Genomic DNA, 17,721 nt, shown 5'->3' with positions numbered 1-17,721 from the left:
CGCCAGGCTGGCAGATGAGGATATAAAGCTTTCCAATTTGTTGCGACATTCAGGAATGAAGCATGTATCACCAAAATAATAAGAACCAGGTTTTTTCCTCCCCCCCCAACCCTTCCCAGAAAACACGAAGGCTTCAAGATCCTATAAAACCCAATTACTGAAGTTGGAAGCATTAGTGCCTAGAGTCACCTTCGCTATTTTTTTGACCCAGACAGCAATGCCAAAAGTAAAATTGTGGCAGAAAATCCCATTCTGCCCCATACAACTCACTTTAAAAGCAGCACAGGTCCCTGAAAAGATGGTTTTCTTGAATAACTCAGTTATGAATTATACTAATAACCAAGGGGAAGAACTACAAGAGAAACTCCTTTCAAAGCTAGGCAACTGTTTTGCAGTTTAGGTTACAATGGGGCAAAGAGATACAACTCAGATCTATTTTTTTTATGCTGAACTCTTTACATATGTTTCTATTTCCCTTTCTATAGACATCCTAAAAATACATATTAATTGCAACAAACTATAATACATTGGAAGAAGCACACATTTTTAAAAGTAAAATAAAAACCACTCATCTTTGAAATCAACAACTCAAACAGCAGTGAATAGTGTCCTCTATCACCTGAGAGGTCTAAATGTAGTTTATTTTTCTAATTAAAGTACCCAATACACAAAAAAGCTATGCTTAGTTATAAAATTAACTCTTTTGGTATCCACGAGCACGAACAAACATTTGTTTGGAGAACACAAAAGTTATAAAGCCTAAGGTCTAACACATTTGAACTGCAACAAAAAACATTTAAATTGTAAGAAACTCTTGCCAATGTTGGGTCACTACTGAGCCTAACTGCATGTTAACTCCAGTATTCACATAGCACCCTCCATAAGCTTAACACATTCAATATTAAAATCCAGGCACTGTCTTTCTTGCCTTAGTTTTACAGCTAGAATTCTACACCAGCATCCTTCTCCTCACCACCCAACTCCAGTTCTTGTATCAAACAGCTCTTGATTGCAACTCTTGTCTCTCTCCCGAGTATACTGAAAGTTGCTAATCCCCAAGGTACTCAAGTCTGGTTTCCCTAACACTTGTTTACTTAAGTCTTGCTTTGTTCATCTGATTTGTGAGCATCTGATACTGGCTTAAGAATGCTGTAGCACACAGGATGCAAAGCAACGAACCAACATAAAAGATCACTGTACCAGTTAAAATGTTTTCCAAATTTTTTTCTGTGTTTAAGTGCCAACTTTAAGCTGTCAGAATTTGTCGTGCTTTCCTTTAACTAGTCCAGAGGCCTTTTCCACAAGTTCCTGCTTGCTCCCTTTCCACTTTCAATGATCCATGACACCTCCGGGTGCCATGAGGTCAGTGTTACCTTCAGCATGCTCATCTCTTTCACTGACATGGAATTTAGCCTGGTTAAAGCAATTAGCAGTGTCTCATTTTCCCAACCCTCTTTTTTCTCATGCCCAACCCCCAGCAATGCTGTTCTACCCCTTCACTTAAGGGCCCCTCCCCGAGCTGATTCAAATCATTACGTCAGAGAAAGGTTTGACTGGGTTAGCGAGTTGAATTAACGCAAGAAGTGGTCCAGCAAACTCCAAAACTAACATAAGGCGAGCAGCAGGGAGCTGGAAGAGGGAGCAGCTCTCCCCCCGCTCACTGGCAGCCTGCTGGATCTGCTCAAGATGCGGCTGCAGCCACATCCTTTCTCCCAAGCTCCACTTTCAGCTGTTGGTTCCCAACCTCTATTTTGCATTGGCACCTGCACTTGTCCCACAGCGAGACAATGCAGAGAACTAAACCAGCAAAGGGCTGCCATGTTCTTGCCCCCACCTGCCAAAAAGTAGTTTTTAGCCAGCCATCATCTGGAACCAGTTCAGAACAAAGTCACATAAACATGAGTACTAGCACACATGGGAAAGGGAGGACTGCATCAGCTTTGACAAATTAGTTGAACCAGTTGCTTGTGAACCTCCAATTTAGTAACAGATCTCATCAGACTAGAGGTGGCCACTCTAAGTTGTGGCAACCTGTCCCAGAATCCCAGTGTGACCCAGCCAGGAATACTGGGCAACCACTCACACTGTGGAAAGAAACATCCATGCAGGAGTCCACTGGTAAGAAACCCATGGATTGTTACATTGGAGGATGTCATTGACATGGGAAGAGAAAACTCACCATCCTTTAAAAGTCTTGCTGGAGAACTCTGAGCATCTAAAGCTGAATTGATACTGCCAAGCACACTGCCACAGGGATGGCAAACATGAGGAGTGGAAAAGGGGAGACACGTTGATGACATGTGCCAAGCAAATACACATTGCCCTGGATGAGGCACAGTGAGCAAGATTTGCCAAATGCCTTGATGGACTGACATGCACCTATATTCAGCCCACAGGGAAGGAAAAGCACTTAAACAGGCACAGATAATGCAAAGCGCATTAATTGCAACCTCCTCAAACCTGAAAACTCCTTGTATGTAATACAATGCTCCCCATTCCCAGGGTGTGCCACAGAGCGCCAACAGAAGACCATAAGTCTCTGGACTGACACAAGGATTCTGGCACAGTCAGTTGTGAGGACTCTTCCTTCACTCCCCATGTTTAAAGTTTCTTCAACATTGCTTATGCTTATAAGGAATTATGTGTATTTATTATCCATCAATGTTTGAGTTTGGCTGCTCAGTCTGGCGGAGCAAAAAGGAAAACGTTGAGGTAGCATTGGCAATAAAAGCCCAGGAGACTGGTATCAAATCAGAAGAGAGGCAAGTTGCAAATGAAAATAACTTCCCCAAAAAGCAGGGACGCAGCCTCAAGAAACCTTATACAGAGATGATTTAGATTTTCAAACAAACAAAAGAGATCATCAGGAAATATTTGAGTTTCAGCAGCAAGCAGCAGGCCAGGATTTTGCATCAAGTGCTCCATCACAGCACCTTTCCTGATTTATTCCACACAAATCACAATTCCACACAAGTTTTTTCAAGAAAACTAATGAACAGACTTACCAGTAGCTCCTATTTCATCTTCACTGGATTAGCTCTCCTTCCTCTGAACCTCCTTGTTCTCACAAATACACTTGCAGGACACAGCAGACAACCAGGACTTAAGAAAACAAGCATGAGGCAGCCCAAGCTTGCTAGAAAGGACCTTTTCTCCTCTTTTCGGCTAACCTAAAGTGTATTCCACATGCTCCAGCCATGCAAGGGCCATTCAGATGGTAAGTCAAAAGGTCACAGGAACAGCCAGGCTTACCAGTGAATGAGATGAGTAAACCACATCAGTGCAAAACCAAAGACACCAAGCAGCAACAACAGCACTTGGATTCTGCACCAAGCTTGTAGCATTAGATGGAAAATAATTCTCTTACTAAAGAGCTAGAAGGATGGAGGTAAGAGAATGAGAGGATGAATAATAATTTTAACAAATGGAGTACAGGGAATGATAAAAATACCAGGTCCAGGCATAAAAAGCCAACAGACCTGGCAGAGCATAGTAAAAGCACACAGGACTGAAGTACACCATGAACTTCAGTGTATCACAGGCAAATAACTTTCTGAATGACAGGCATGACCCACCAAATCATCCTGTTGGCAAGAGAGCCACAGAGCCAGTTTTGATAGTTTCCAAATTATCACAATATGTCTCTTCTTAGTATTAGGCAGCATACCCACACTGACCCTCTGTTCATCTTTCCATAACATTGACTCTCCTACTCCGAAGTTGTTTCCAGTGTGCTCTCATGATGATAAAATGCACTGCTTCAGTAGCTGACATCTTCATAACTTTAAATGCTGAATCTGCATTGCTGACAACAACCTAGGATGCAGAGAGAGCTATGCTCCCTGGTCAGACACCTGCTTGCAGCTGCTTTGCCATAGAACACTACAGCCTTCCTCCACAACCCTGCTGCTTACAAGAGAGAGCCACAAAGTTGCAAGAATAGGAATATGTTGTTTGTTGCAGCACAGTACACTTCCCTGGGCCAGCAGCAGACTCTGGAAAGCAGGAAGGCTCCTAGGTATGTGTGACCAAGTAGTACCGTGAGCCACATTAATGTCTGTAGAACCTCAACATTACACTTCCCATTTCCTCAGGTGGACTTATGGCCATCCTCCACTACTCTCCCACATGCTCAAATGGTTGTGAGAATAACACAGCGCTGCAGATTGAATCATACCAGTTCTATGCACACAGGGAGTACTTCCTTAGTTTTACTGGGAACACCCATGTTTAAATCAACACAACCTGTTTAATGAGAAAGTTAGTACGCATGTAGACTGCCACAAAGTTGCTCCTGTCTGCAAGGTATGTTTCTGACAGTTCTCCCTAGCACACCCCTTTGCTCATGCGGAAAAAGAAACCTCGTTTGGCTATACTGGACCAATTCGAGTCCCACATCTCAATGGGGTTGGTATTTTGCAATGCGAACTTGAAGTCGTACTATGATAGATAAGACAACCTGATCCCACTGAAACAAAATGCTGCCCTTCACACCTTCTGGCATCATCGTTTGCTACAGCGTTTCTAACAGTAAGAAAATAAATGAAGAGCCTCTATCATATCCCCCATGAAGCCATTGAAAGACTGCATTGCTTGAGTCCCTCTGCTGAATTAGAGCGCCAAGACACAACATTGTGAGGCTGTTACAGAGGTAGCCCATTTCCTAAAGCCTAGGAAGGCTAAAAGGCCACAAGATACACCTTGTTCACCTTGGCAAGATGAGACGGAATGCTCCAAAGTTTGTTGCTGGAGTGTTTGCAGTTCATTATGTGTTCCAGCCTGGACAGCACACGTGTTCGGAGGTGCACATCCAGTCAAGAATGCCCTGGGAGTCCTGCCAGCTCACTCGCCTCCCACAGCTGGAGGACCCTAGCTATATGGGCAGACACAATGTGAGAAAAGCTCCAGCCAACGTGTCTCACTCAGACTGCTAACAGTTCCACATGGACCAAAAAATCCACACCCAGAGCAGCAACACACTGGTTTACTTTCAAACTAACAAAGCCTTTCTCCACATCGACAAGAAGTTCATAGGCGCTCCCTTAGATGACTTTTTAAAAGCCTTATGGAAAAAAACTGTTGTAATGGGAGATACAAATTCCCAGGTTTTGTTTCTGAGGCAGGTAAAATACCTTAAGACAAGACAGTATCAACAATTTTGCAAACATCTGAAGGATTCACACTGAACTAGAAAATAGTTTTGTAAGAAAATTGAAAGAAAATACGCTGCAAGTGAAAAAAGTTCTCAAAACAAAATTACACTTAGAATAGTTAAATTCTTAAGACTATTAAGTTTACTATAGATTAATATAATAAATAACAATCCCAGTTCAAATGAACAGTCTGGGACTGTTTTGAAAGGGTAAGGAAAGATGTGCACATACTTCAAGAATAAAAAAAAAAATAAAATGTGCGAGAACTTTCAAACAGTTGGAACTACGCAATTTATTTTACCTATTTTTTTTTAAACTCTCAAAGCCACTGACATCCCAGCGCTATTAATGTAAAATCTTCAACAGGCTTACAGTAGACGTAGTGACACACACATGCAGGATCCCCTGAAAAAAGTTAAATGATCCAGGGTTTTTCATATTCAATAGGGCTCATTTCTGAGAAACCAAAAGAAAAACAAATAAACCCATAAACACAAAACCACCCAACTTGGAGTTATGAATTTTACCATTACCTACAGGGTAAAGGCCACTGAGTCTCAGTTAAGTCTCTGAGTTATTAGAATACCAGTGCATTTTCCAAATGGACATAGCAAGAGTCACTACAAGGTTTACAAATGCCTACTCTATTATTCTTAATAATCCTACTCCACTAATCCATGTGTAGTCAAGAAGATTCTTGGATTTCCATAGTGTTAACATTTTAATTAACATTAATATTATGAGTAACAAGAGTTTATTTTCTGGCTTGACAGAACAACAAAGGAAAAAAGTCTGAAATTCTACAACCCCTTCCATTTCTGTTACCTTCCACGTTCAAGCAAACGTATCAGCCACCTTCTAGAAGCCTCAACTCTGACAACAGACAGAGGAGAATGCTTGTTATTGAAAAGTTCTGGAGGCATAAACAGTGAAATAAAACCAAAAACATACAAACTTACAAACTATGTTTTTCTTCTGGGAAAAAATGGGGAGGAGGTAGAAAGAGCAAAAATATAAAGGAGAAAATTACATTTCAGTATCATAGAGAAGGAAAACAAGCGATTTTTGATTAAGCAAAATTATATAGCTAGTTGATTAAGATTTTCTTTCTCAAATATGATTACTTTTCAAATCTGACATCAAGAGCTCACACATGGCCCTCATAAACAGACTTAAAACTATAATCCCATTTCTGCCACATTGATTATATCATGAGGGAGTAATTCTATTTAGGTAATCTGATCCTGTAACAAGATACTAAAAAAATCTCTACAAATATTGCCATTTTCCATGTCTGTTTATATTAAAAACATTTCCTTATTGTTCTCTCCGTATAAATAATGAAGCTCGAGAAGCATTCCACCTTCTGAACTGACACACTGCTTTCTCCAAATAGTTTATAATATTTTGCAAAGCAAACAAAGTATTACTAACTAAACCATTGCTTCTGTTAACCTGCATTTTGAATGGTATGTTCTTAAAAGTGTATTATAAATCAAATGGAAAAAGGTATTACAGTATTTCCATTCTATTCATAGACTGGTCGGTTTGACTCCATTTCAAAATTGGTGGGGATTGTGCCAATTACATTGAAATAGAAAGGTCTGTACCAAGATAATCACAAGGAGACAAAAAACCCACCCTATTTTCATAACCATTTCACAGGAGAACATATGAGAAAGAAGAAACGACAACAAGCTCAATTCTACCTGCAAACACCATCACTGTGTTCAGAGCAAGTTCTGTCCATGTGGAGCAAATATTGAGCCTGTTCACATTGTGAATCTCTTGCCATAAATATTTATAAACTACAAGAATATCAAGAGAGCTTAATGAAGGCTCTCTATGTCAGCTTGCCTGCCAAATATATAAATCTGGAAAAGTTACTTAATATTTAGGGTGTCGATAGCCAGCATTTATGTACAGTCCATTAGAAATGCAATGCTTTCCCCTTCAAAGCCTTGGACAATTACCACAAAAGAACGACACAGCTTCTTTGTTTAGAGCACTGTGCATTCTGTAACTCTGCAAGTGGCATACACCCTGAAGTTACACAAGTGAGGTATAAGTTGAAAAAAATAAAGATTGTTATTAAAGAATGTTTTTCTTTCACCGAACAGCAACTACCCTCTAGAAGAGCCATCGCAACAAAACACTCAGCATAGAAGTGGAAGTACTTACTGCATGCTCATCCTAAACCTCATGTCCACACACCAAGTCACCCTTGGCGAGCCATAGCGTGTAGGTTCAAGGGCTTAAACTTTTAAGTGAACAATGCCAACTCCTTCATATGAATGTGAACGAGCCATCCCTGAAGTCTGCAAGAAAGTGGCATGCCCCCATGTTTCTCCAACCAACTTACACCACTTACCAGTAAAAAGTCCATCTGTGAGAAATTCCTTTACCAACGTGAATTCTGCTTCACTGGCACCAACTACCTTGGAAGCACGAGCGGCCCGCACGTGCCATCAAAGAAGTGGGTGTCAGCAAAGAATTTCACCAGCCACTTACAGTTTACTAACCAAATCTCTCTCTGGTAAGTGGGCTGAAGCATGAGGGCTCCCCAGCAGCAGACCTGGAAGAGGAGCTGAGCATGCTCCCAGACACTAGCTCAGCCAGAAACATGCAACAAAGCAACAATTGTGTTTCTGGTGCCGCAGAACAGTAACGCGTACCCCTCCCTGTAGTACAAGGAAGTGTACTCTTCTGAAGAAGCCACCAGCAAAGCAACCCAAGTATTTAGCATTTCATAGCAAATTAATGAAGTTAAATGTGCTGAGGACAAACAATATAGTGTTTAAGTCTGCAGACTGGCTGCAGAGATTAACAGTGACAGATCAGAAACTGAGACCTGTTTCTCCCTGTTTTCCTCCCCTACCCCACTCCCTCAGAAGGAAAAAAATTAAATTATCTTTGCTCTACTTGACATGAACTAAAAAGTAAATCCCATATTACGTGCACTGCAGCAGATTATTTGTGAAGCTGTCATTTTTGAGATGTGACATCATCATAAAAGTGGATTACAGATGTCCAAAGGAATCAGATTTCTCCAGCTCCCAAAGACAGAGTTTCAAATGTTCCTATGCTCCAGATCCTGACCTATCTTCCTGAAAAAAACCAACCCAAAAAAAAAACCAACCAAAAACCAAAAAACAAAACAAACAACAAAACCCAAACTAAACCCAGAAACAAACAAACAAACAACACTCCTCTACCCATTCTACAGCTTCTAGCCAAATCCCTTACCTAGAACTCAGGTAATGCAGAGGGGAAAAGGAAGAAGCATCAATATGGTTAATGCCCCTCTAACCAGCATTGGTGTGAAACATGAAGAAAGCTTTTCACGCGAATATGCACCGAAGGATACAAGAAGCCCATCATCTGTATACACCTCTGACCAGATACCAGATATACCCATAACTTCCCTGCATATTCAGTGCACCTTGCCAAAAATGCTACTTCACCTTACCACTAAGACACAGCAAAATCTTCCATCAAACTTTTTAAGTCCTAATTTTTCAGCTTTAAAGAAGAGCTAAAGCAATCTGATGATAAATGAACTATATCACAGAGACACAATTGCAAAAACTATTAAAGTAATGGTGGATTTTGTAACACCTTAGATCACACTAATTTCAGACTGTTCTATGGAGAGATGAAAGAGGAAAACGCATTGGAAATCACGGCAGACAAAGGCAGAGTGATTTCTGAGGAATCATACAATGAAAAAACATGACTAGAATACGGCTGACTCAAACTTGGGTGAAGAAACAGACCATGATGATTACAAATATACATATGTATTTCCAAGTCTCATTGTCAGACCTAAGGGTTGTACAGTCCTAGGTGAAGAGACCCTTTGCCTGAAGGCAAACGCATAGCTTCAGCTGGAAATGCCACACTTCACCACCAGCCTGACTGCTTCAGAAGTAAAAAGCCTAACCCTTGTCCCACTCTCTGTCTTCTAGGAGAAAAATACTTGCAAACACCTCCAGTCACAATTTAGCAAGTCTTGAACATTAAGCTCTCCTAAACTACATGCAAACAATCTATCTATATTGATACAAAAAAGCAAAGATGATTTGTTTATCAAAAGCAACTAACAACAGATTAAAACAGATTAAACCAGTAACAATATTAAAACAACAACAGATTAAAACAAACCCTCCTCTGAATGCGTAAGAGGGAAGCTTTAATTTTAAAATGCCCATTACCAAAGAGGCATTTTCATCTCTTTGCTAACTGACCTTAAGTGCAGAGGTCTGCAATATTCAGTATGTCTGCACAAACATCATTGGTAAGATTCCTATTCAAACAAGAGCTTTGTGCACTGTCTGCATGATCACAGTTTAAAACCAAAACAAAACAGTGATTTCATGCTGACTGGAGAGTTATTTCTGGAAGAGAAGCAAGCTGTGAATACTTGCAGAGGAAGAACTCTCTATCACTTATTAAAAAGTTGAAACCTCAGTTTCACACTTACCTGAGGCTCCCTGACAGATGTGATGCCACTGCTATTGTCTCTTTCAAACTGACAATTATCAAACAAGATCCTCATTGGTTTCACAGCTGTCATGGAGAATACAGCAAAGCTTCTATGAAGAAGCTCTAACTCACTCCTCCACATGCACCCTCTCTGAGAGCAGCTTTGAGAAGCACTGTGGATGGCCAGAGAGGGGAAAGCCCAATCCCTCAAATCACACCAGGGGCTGAGAGAGGAGAACAGAGACCAGACTGTGACCAGGGTCGAGAGATTCCAGGAAAGTGAACCCTTTCTTCCATGAGCCAGAATATGGGAAAAGAAAAAAACCCAAACCACAGCAAGCTTTCACGACAGTTACCTCCTAATCCTTAGAAATCCAAATACCTGCCCTGAAAATGTCAGTAGGATCTGGATTACGGCAGTCCTTGGACAACTTTGAAAGACAGGTAGCTTGCCTTGTGCATCCACTTCTGACTAGTAATGGCCTGGTACTTCTTCAAGTTATTAGTTTACAGGGCACTGAGCTTCCAGGTTACCAGTTTTATTCCATTCCAGATCGGTAAATGAGTCCACCATAGTTTCCTCAGACTAATGATCACAGTTCAGTTGTTGTAAACCTCTGCCCATTTGATTTTTTTTTTCAGTGAGAACAGGGAGGCTAGTTCTGTAAGCAGAGAGGATGCTGCCATCCACAAATATACACTCTGACATTTTCTAAGTTTCAGACTCCAGCACTGCTGGCTTGGCATCCTTCAGAGCACTGAATTCACAAAACCAAACAGTGAACTTCATAACTTTACCTCTACTTTCATGTATAAACTTATTCATACTCATGCTGGCACTGCCTCTGCCTCATTAAGGAACTGCTGACACCTCTTCTGAACTCAACACATCTTATTCAAACCAATTCTACTTGCATAGATGTTGTTTATTAGGGAGGATGCATGCATTAAAATCTGATTTTTTGTTTCTTCAGAAGTCACCTGTTCCTGCTGTTTATCTCTATCTAAGGTAACAATTAGCCAGTAGGAAAATTACTATCGCGTCACAAACAGATTACAACTTCAGGTAGGTGATCAAACAGCAGGAGACCTTGAATGCAGAAGAAATAAAAACACTGTTCAGATACAAATGTCCTTGGCTACAGACAAAGACAAGATACGAGAAATGACAATCCAGATGGTTTATATACTGAATGTATCTTCAAAGTGTCTTATTAATCATCATTAAATATACAATAATTTGCAAAAGCACGTCGCTATTGTGAGACTAACATGAAGAAATTACAGTGACAATATTATGTGACATTACATATGACAGCAAGTGAGAGCCAAATGAATAGTTTCTTAATAACAGGTACAATTGGTACTTAATCAAACAACCTAATCAGGAAATAGCTTCTCTCCATGCTCCAGACTTAAAAGTTGAGACACCTTAAATTTTGAAAATTGGGGTTTAACCACCACAACAGGAGTTTGAAATGTTACACAGCCCATTTATAAGAATACTTGTATCTTTGCAAACAGGATACAATATGGCAAACAGATGCACAGGAGGAAAAAAAAAGCGTATGGAGAAGAGGAAAATTTTTGTTTTCCAGAGTACTGAGCAACCGGAGACAGAGCAGTCACTTCAACCTAAGCCACCTTTAGTCTAGCTTTCATCGAAACGCAGTGGTGTTGATGAATTTTCTAAGCCAAAGTGTGGTTGACTGTTAGCAATTAACCTCTTCCCCCATCTAGCATGAAAAAATTCGAGTAAACGGCAAAACGATGGATGTAAACACTACTGAACACAGAGAAACAGTTACTGTAATTAAGTTTATAGCATTAAAAAAAAAAAAAAAATCAAAAAACAACCCCAGAACTCGGCTTTCATACCAATTGTGCCTTACACGACAAGAAATATTGTTGGAGAGGAGAAGCGGAATACAAATCCTCAGCTACTTTAAGTGACATCCCCCCGTAAGACACTCGACTGCCGATTTAAAGCTGTATGAACACCCGTGGCAATTCACCAGTGAAACACAAACTTCTCTCAAGTCCCAGCGCAGAGCCAGCACAGCTGAGAGGAGGGAGCATTCATTCCCCTTCTCGCCAACTCCGCACGCTCACTTCGCTGCGAGGAGGGGTTCACCGAAACACCAGATCCCGGCCACTTTCCAACACCCCACACACACAAACACAGGCTGGATACGCGAAGCTCCGCGCTCCCCCCCGCACCCGGCAGCGTGAAGCCCCACTGTCGGGGGAGGAAAGGAGAGGAGCCTGGCTATAGTAACAGCGGTATCAGCCTGACACCGGCGTGGCCGAGCTGCTGCCTCCCAGGGCCGGGTGCGGGGTGCGCAGAGCGAGGGGGGCGGCGCTGACTGCGGGGGCTCGGCGCGGTGCGGGCCGGCGGGGAAGTTGGCGTGGCGGCGCGGCGGCTGGGAGAGCGCTGCCCCCGCGCCGGGCCCCGCGCCCCGCCGGCAGCCAGGCCTCTCCCCTCCCGCACGCCCAAACATGGCCCCTCGCCGCCACCCCGGCAACTTTTCCCCCCCCTCCTCGCCCCGCTCACCTCTCATCAGCGAACAAAAACTGCAGGCGAGTAGGCTGCGCAGGACGGCCCCCATCTTCCTTCCCTCCTCGCTCTCACCGGCGGGGAGGCGGCGGCGAGGAGCAGCACCTCCGCTGCCAGTTCATGCTTCCAGGCGGGCAGGGGAGGTGGCGGGGAAGACGGGAGGTGGGGGGGGTGGAACGGAGGGAAGGCGGGGAAGGCCGGCCACGGAGATTCCTCCCTCGCTGGTTCCTAGCAGGCCACTTGCCCCGCCGCGCCGCCGCGGGAGCGGGCGCTGCCTTCCATGCCGGCCGCCGCCGCCTCACCGCAACTGCTGCGGTCGTTCCCCCATCCACCCCTGCCGCTCGCTCGCCCGGCCTCGGCCTCCGCCGGGCGCGCACAGGCGCAGGGATACAGCCCTCCTCCTCCTCCTCCTCCTCCCCCGGCCCCCGCCTCCCCGCGCCGCGCCCGGACGGCTCCTGGCTCCCGGAGCAGCGCCCCCCCCGGCACCTCTCCCCCGTCAGGGAGGGAGCGGGCGAGCGGAGAGGCGGGGGCAGGCGCACGCAGCCGCCTCGCACCCGGACGGTCTCACACACGCTCCCGCCCGCCCCGCGGCTGACAAAAGCGCGGCGGGGTCGGACTGGACCGGACCGGGCTGGGCTGGGTGAGGGCGGGGATCACGACGCCCCCCGCGGTGCCCGCCCGCGGGTAGGGTGAGGGGAGGCAGCTGGGGGCGGCCGCCGCTGTCGCATTCCAGCGGGACTACTTCCCATTCTCACCCCCTCCGCCGTGTAGCGAAGCGGCCCGCGGAGCAACACCGGACCGGGAGCGACGGGACTACTTTCTGCCACAGAGCGCCGGCGGCGGCCGAGGCAGCGGTAGCACAAAGGCGGCGGCTGGTCCTCCGCGGGGTGAAGGTTGGGGACTGCGCGGTAGCGCAGCGGCACCCGCTCCTTCCTTCTCCGCTGGTGCCCGCCTTCCCGCTGTCCGGGAGGGCGTGCTGGCGGAGGGCCCTCCCCCAGGGCCCGGCACTTGGGCAGCCGCGGAGCCACGCTTGGCTTTAAATGTGCGTGGGACTGCGGTGCCCCGCCGGTGGGGTTGGAAATAAGCGTGGGGGGGACGGGCCGTAATAGTGAAGTATCGCTCCGGGAGCGGAGGGTGGGGGAGATAAGCAACATGCCAAAACTAAGTTACAATTAATACAGCCAGTGCGGAGGTTACAGGGCAGTAATCTTGATCTTTCCCAGAGCAGCAGTACCAGGCGTTCCTTCTCAGTAGGATTTGCTGCTCGGTTGATGTAGTGTTGCATGATTTATTTCTCAGCACTTTTGGGGGTGGTTTGGGTTTTTGCCCCCCTTGCTAGACTAAATGTATTATGCTGGGTTTGTGCTGATCGGCACAGTAGTACAAAACCGCCTTAAAATCAGTGACCTATGTGCTGTCTTGAAACATAACTTACTCTTTTCCCCTATTGCATTTGTGTAAACACACACTTTTATTTCTGAAGAGGCTAAAAGTTAAGATTTTGTAATATACCTTCAGTTAAAGCTTCCCTCCTTACTTGCTTTGTTCATTCCTAATAAGCACTACAAAACACAACTTTCTTGCATTTCCTTTAGATCAGGACCTCTGCTTCAGGATTTCTACAAAGAACATTAAGTCTAAATGTCTGCATCATGTTCTCCCTCCTTCATAGAGTATGGCAGCTGGTTGGTAGGATGACAGGTTGGCAGGACATCTTACAGCAAAATTGGAGATCCTTACATTCAAAAGTCTGTACTATTTTCAGGGGTGTTAGAAACTTAACAGAAGCATGTAACTTTTAATTTCATACCTGTTGGACATACATTTGGCCATATTAAAGGCCCGGATGTTGTAAACTGACTGTAACAGCAGGCTCCTGGAGCCATGTGATAATGACAGAATCTCAGCTTTTACTGAGGAAAACCAAAAAACCCCACCCAGAGTGTTCTGTGCAAAGAAGTATACTTCTAACCTTCAAGCAATACCTGCCCAAGGCCAGGTCTAGGTTGCAAAGTGCTGTCATTGACTCTGCTGGATGAAATTGCCTCCTCTGTAACTGTGCTGTCAGCTGGGAGGATGAGCAAACTCAAGCAAGATCCACATGGGTAGCAGAGGGGAAGGGCTTCCCACGCAAAAATGTACCTAGACGGTAGATAACTCACATCTAACCCTTGTTGTCACCACTAGATTTTGCAGGAGCAGGCAGAAGGAGCACGCCTTTATATTTATTTTCACTGTTCAATTGGAATTGAAGAAGAAAAAGAGCTTTTGGGGGGGTTCCTTGTACTGTACACTCATAATGTTGGACAATCCATGATTAACCTCTTGCAAAGTATGGCAGATGTGTAAGGAATTTGTATCCTAATCGTATAGTGCACAGCTGAGGAAAACCTCAAGCCTGAACTCCTGCATCGCAGAACACATTTCTCTACATGCCATTTCCTCTCATATCTCATCTGTTTCTGCTGGAATCACTCTGGTGTCTTGACTGTTTCCCTTGGGAACCTCATCCCTCCCTGGTTGCTCGTACTCTTACAGGCATCTTCCCTGCTGTCTGGGCTGGATGGTTTTATTTTTGGCTTTCTCACATTATATGCTGTCACCCCTCACACTGGTGCAATTCACTGGTTTTCTATAATTTGAATCCTCTCCTGCTTGGATTTCCTCTGAGCCATTTATGATAACTGGCTTCACCTCCCTCAGCCTGGCCTCTTTCCCCCATAGCCTGCATAGACACAATCCTCTTGTCACTATTCCAGCCCAGACAGCCTTTTTTGAACCCTTTTCCCCATGAATGCTTAGGATTCAAGACAAAGCCTATCTCCTAACTGCTTCTTGGCTTTACTTTTAATTCTTATGTGTAGAATTAACTCCATGCCTGAGGTTTTTACAAAGTAAAATAGGAGGCAAGATTACGGCAGACGGAAAAGCCTGAGATGATTATGTTCCTTTAGTTGAGCTTAAAGTCAAAGTAAATGGGGAATGGAGAGGGATTGTCTCTTTTGTTTCCCCTTGTTGATTGCAGTTATTTTCATTAACCTTAGAAAGAGAAACCTTGGTTTGCTGGCTCAAATCCAGTCTGAAGCTCCAACTGCTAAGAAACCTGCACAGCCTTACCCTTCCTTACCTTCAGACTTAGGTGGTAGCTCAGTAATACAAGAGCTTTCACAGGACATTTTTTTTATACCCAGGTTAGTTCCCTGGTTTGGTTGGTGGCCCAGCCTCATAAGCACTTGTATCAGCCCACAGGACAGCAAGGGATGGCAGCTGGAGCTCCTGAAACCAGCAGCGACTGCCAAAGTCACTCTGTTTTTGAACTGTGCCCCAAGTTCCAGTGGAGTCAATGGGATCTCTTGTAGGACTGGGACTGAAGTCCCTAATGAGCAAAAGCTGTCAGGAGAAGATGGCTGCTCAGCAAATGAATTTGTGGCTGCCCACATCACAGAAGCCACTATCATAATTAGCTCTCTTGCTGAATGTCTCAACAAGAATTAATGGGCACGGCATGGTGAAATCCTGGTCCCTCTGAAGGCAATGGCAGAATTCTCACTGACTTCAAAAGGGCCAAGGTTTCATACTGAAAAACAAGCTCAAGTCCTCTCTTGCCCCCAGCAGGAAAGTCTGCAGCACAGTGGCTTGGGAAACTGGACATGATGTAGTGGTGACTTCACCAATGATGCCTGGCACAACCATTTCACAGATAAAATAGAACACCCTGACTTGTGGTATCATCACCTTGGCACTTTGCCTAGGTCATACAGTTTATAAAGAAAAATGCTTCATCCAGAAATGCTTCATCTTACCCAAAATAAGGTCAGCTCAATTAAACATGAGAGGTGTACCTGATGAGGTTTATCCTTTTCTAAGAGTGCAGTGGCTTTACTGTGGTGTTCCTCCTTCAGTGGTAGAGTACCAGATCATCTCTTCCTTCCTAAAGTTCAATAACAAGCAGACATACTTTTCCCCTTGCTTTTATGGTAGAATCATATAATCATAGAATGGTTTGGTTTGGAAGGGACTTTAAAGCTCATCCAGTTCCAAGGCCCTGCCACAGGCAGGAACACCTTCCACTAGACCAGGTTGCTCCAAGCCCCATCCAACCTGGCCTTGAACACTGCCAGGGATGGGGCAGCCACAGCTTCTCTGGGCAACCTGTGCCAGTGTCTCATCACCTTCATAGTGAAGAATTTCTTCCTAATATCTAACCTAAATCTACCCTCTTTCAGTTTAAAACCATTTCCCCTTTTCCTGTCACTACATGCTGTTGTAAAAAGTCCCCCAGCTTTCTTGTCAGCCCCCTTTAGGTACTGGAAGGCTGCTATAAGGTCTCCCCGGAGCCTTTTAATTCCATACCTTATGAACTGCACCTTTTCACCAGGACGTAGGCAGCTTCCAAGCAGATTTTCTTGGACTGATAGTCATGTCTCTAGCCCACAAATTTTCTCCAGGCCATGAGGCTTTACTTGTTTTTGCAGTCTCTGTCTGCAGTTCCCCCCAGTCTGTCAAACCACAGCAATATCTAGCACTCCTGGTACTTTTGTGGCAATTTTCCCATCAGACACCCCATCAAATCCCTTTTTTTTTATTAGATACAGAGTTGTCTCTTGTTCTTACATTTCAGGACTACCTTATTCCCCCCTGCCCATTTAGTATAATACCCATTCTTTCTTTTCCATCTCCTCTACCAGAAGAGGTTGCCTGGTGCCCAGGATGAGAACTGCATTTCTTTGTGGCTAAAAAAGAATCCTTACAACAAAATCTTCACAGAGGAGAAGGTGATTGGGTTCAGCAGCCCATACAGGCAAGCTAGTCCAACAGGAATCCATTGATATCCCCAAGGGAAAATATGAAATAAGATGACCTGGAAGGCTTGGGCATTTTCTTTACGCCTTTGGAGGAGTGTTTGGACTCCTGCTGATGGTGCATTCAGGGTCAGGCTGTCTACCTACTACCTCTTTTCTCCTCTTCCATCTCCCAGGGAGTTGAAAACAGCACTGCCTGAGGAAACACTTCTTCAGCGGTTATGTTTTCAGTGTGAACCATGCAGGATTCTGATTTTAATTTGGCACTGCCCACCAGACCACAGGGCAAGTCCAAGACTTTTCTTAGGAATATTTAGCTGCAGCTACATTTCAAAGCCAAATTACAGAAATGTCATTTGAGAAAGTTACAGTTCTAAAATCTGTAAAGTATTTTAATGCTAGGTTGATACAGAGAAAATATCCTTTTAAAAGAGCTCTCATTTCAGGCTGACAGACACCAAAACACTACTTTGTTTTAGTTTGCTCAAATTTTCAAGCCCAGTCAGCATCTGGGCTCTATTAACCATAACGTGCGTGCCTTTTAAGCAACAACAATTTAAGAATATTTCCTTTTCAAACCCCTTTCATGGAGTTCAGTGTTTTGCAATATGCATCCAAAATATTTAACAATTCTGCTTTTCAGTGCAGCCTTTGAAGTCTGAAAATTATTTACTGGTAAAGCATTGTACATTTGCTTGCACTCTTTAGTCACAGGGATTAATGA

The 17,721-nt window shown here is 44.2% G+C and overlaps 1 protein-coding gene across 1 annotated transcript in view; it reads right to left on the bottom strand.

Moving 5' to 3' along the window:
* Positions 1-12,771, bottom strand: part of LRP6 (LDL receptor related protein 6) — a 131,848-nt gene extending 119,077 nt beyond the window's left edge. The window contains exon 1 of the mRNA XM_030479714.2: positions 12,193-12,771. Coding sequence (XP_030335574.1) covers positions 12,193-12,247 — 55 coding nt within the window. The 5' untranslated portion in view covers positions 12,248-12,771. The remainder of the gene's footprint in view (positions 1-12,192) is intronic.
* Positions 12,772-17,721: the final 4,950 nt, after the last annotated feature.

This window comes from Strigops habroptila, chromosome 3 (genome assembly GCF_004027225.2).
Source record: "Strigops habroptila isolate Jane chromosome 3, bStrHab1.2.pri, whole genome shotgun sequence".
NCBI classification, from domain to species: Eukaryota; Metazoa; Chordata; class Aves; order Psittaciformes; family Psittacidae; genus Strigops; species Strigops habroptila.
The sequence above is the reverse complement of the archived record's forward strand: the minus strand, read 5'-3'. Positions and strand labels throughout refer to the sequence as shown.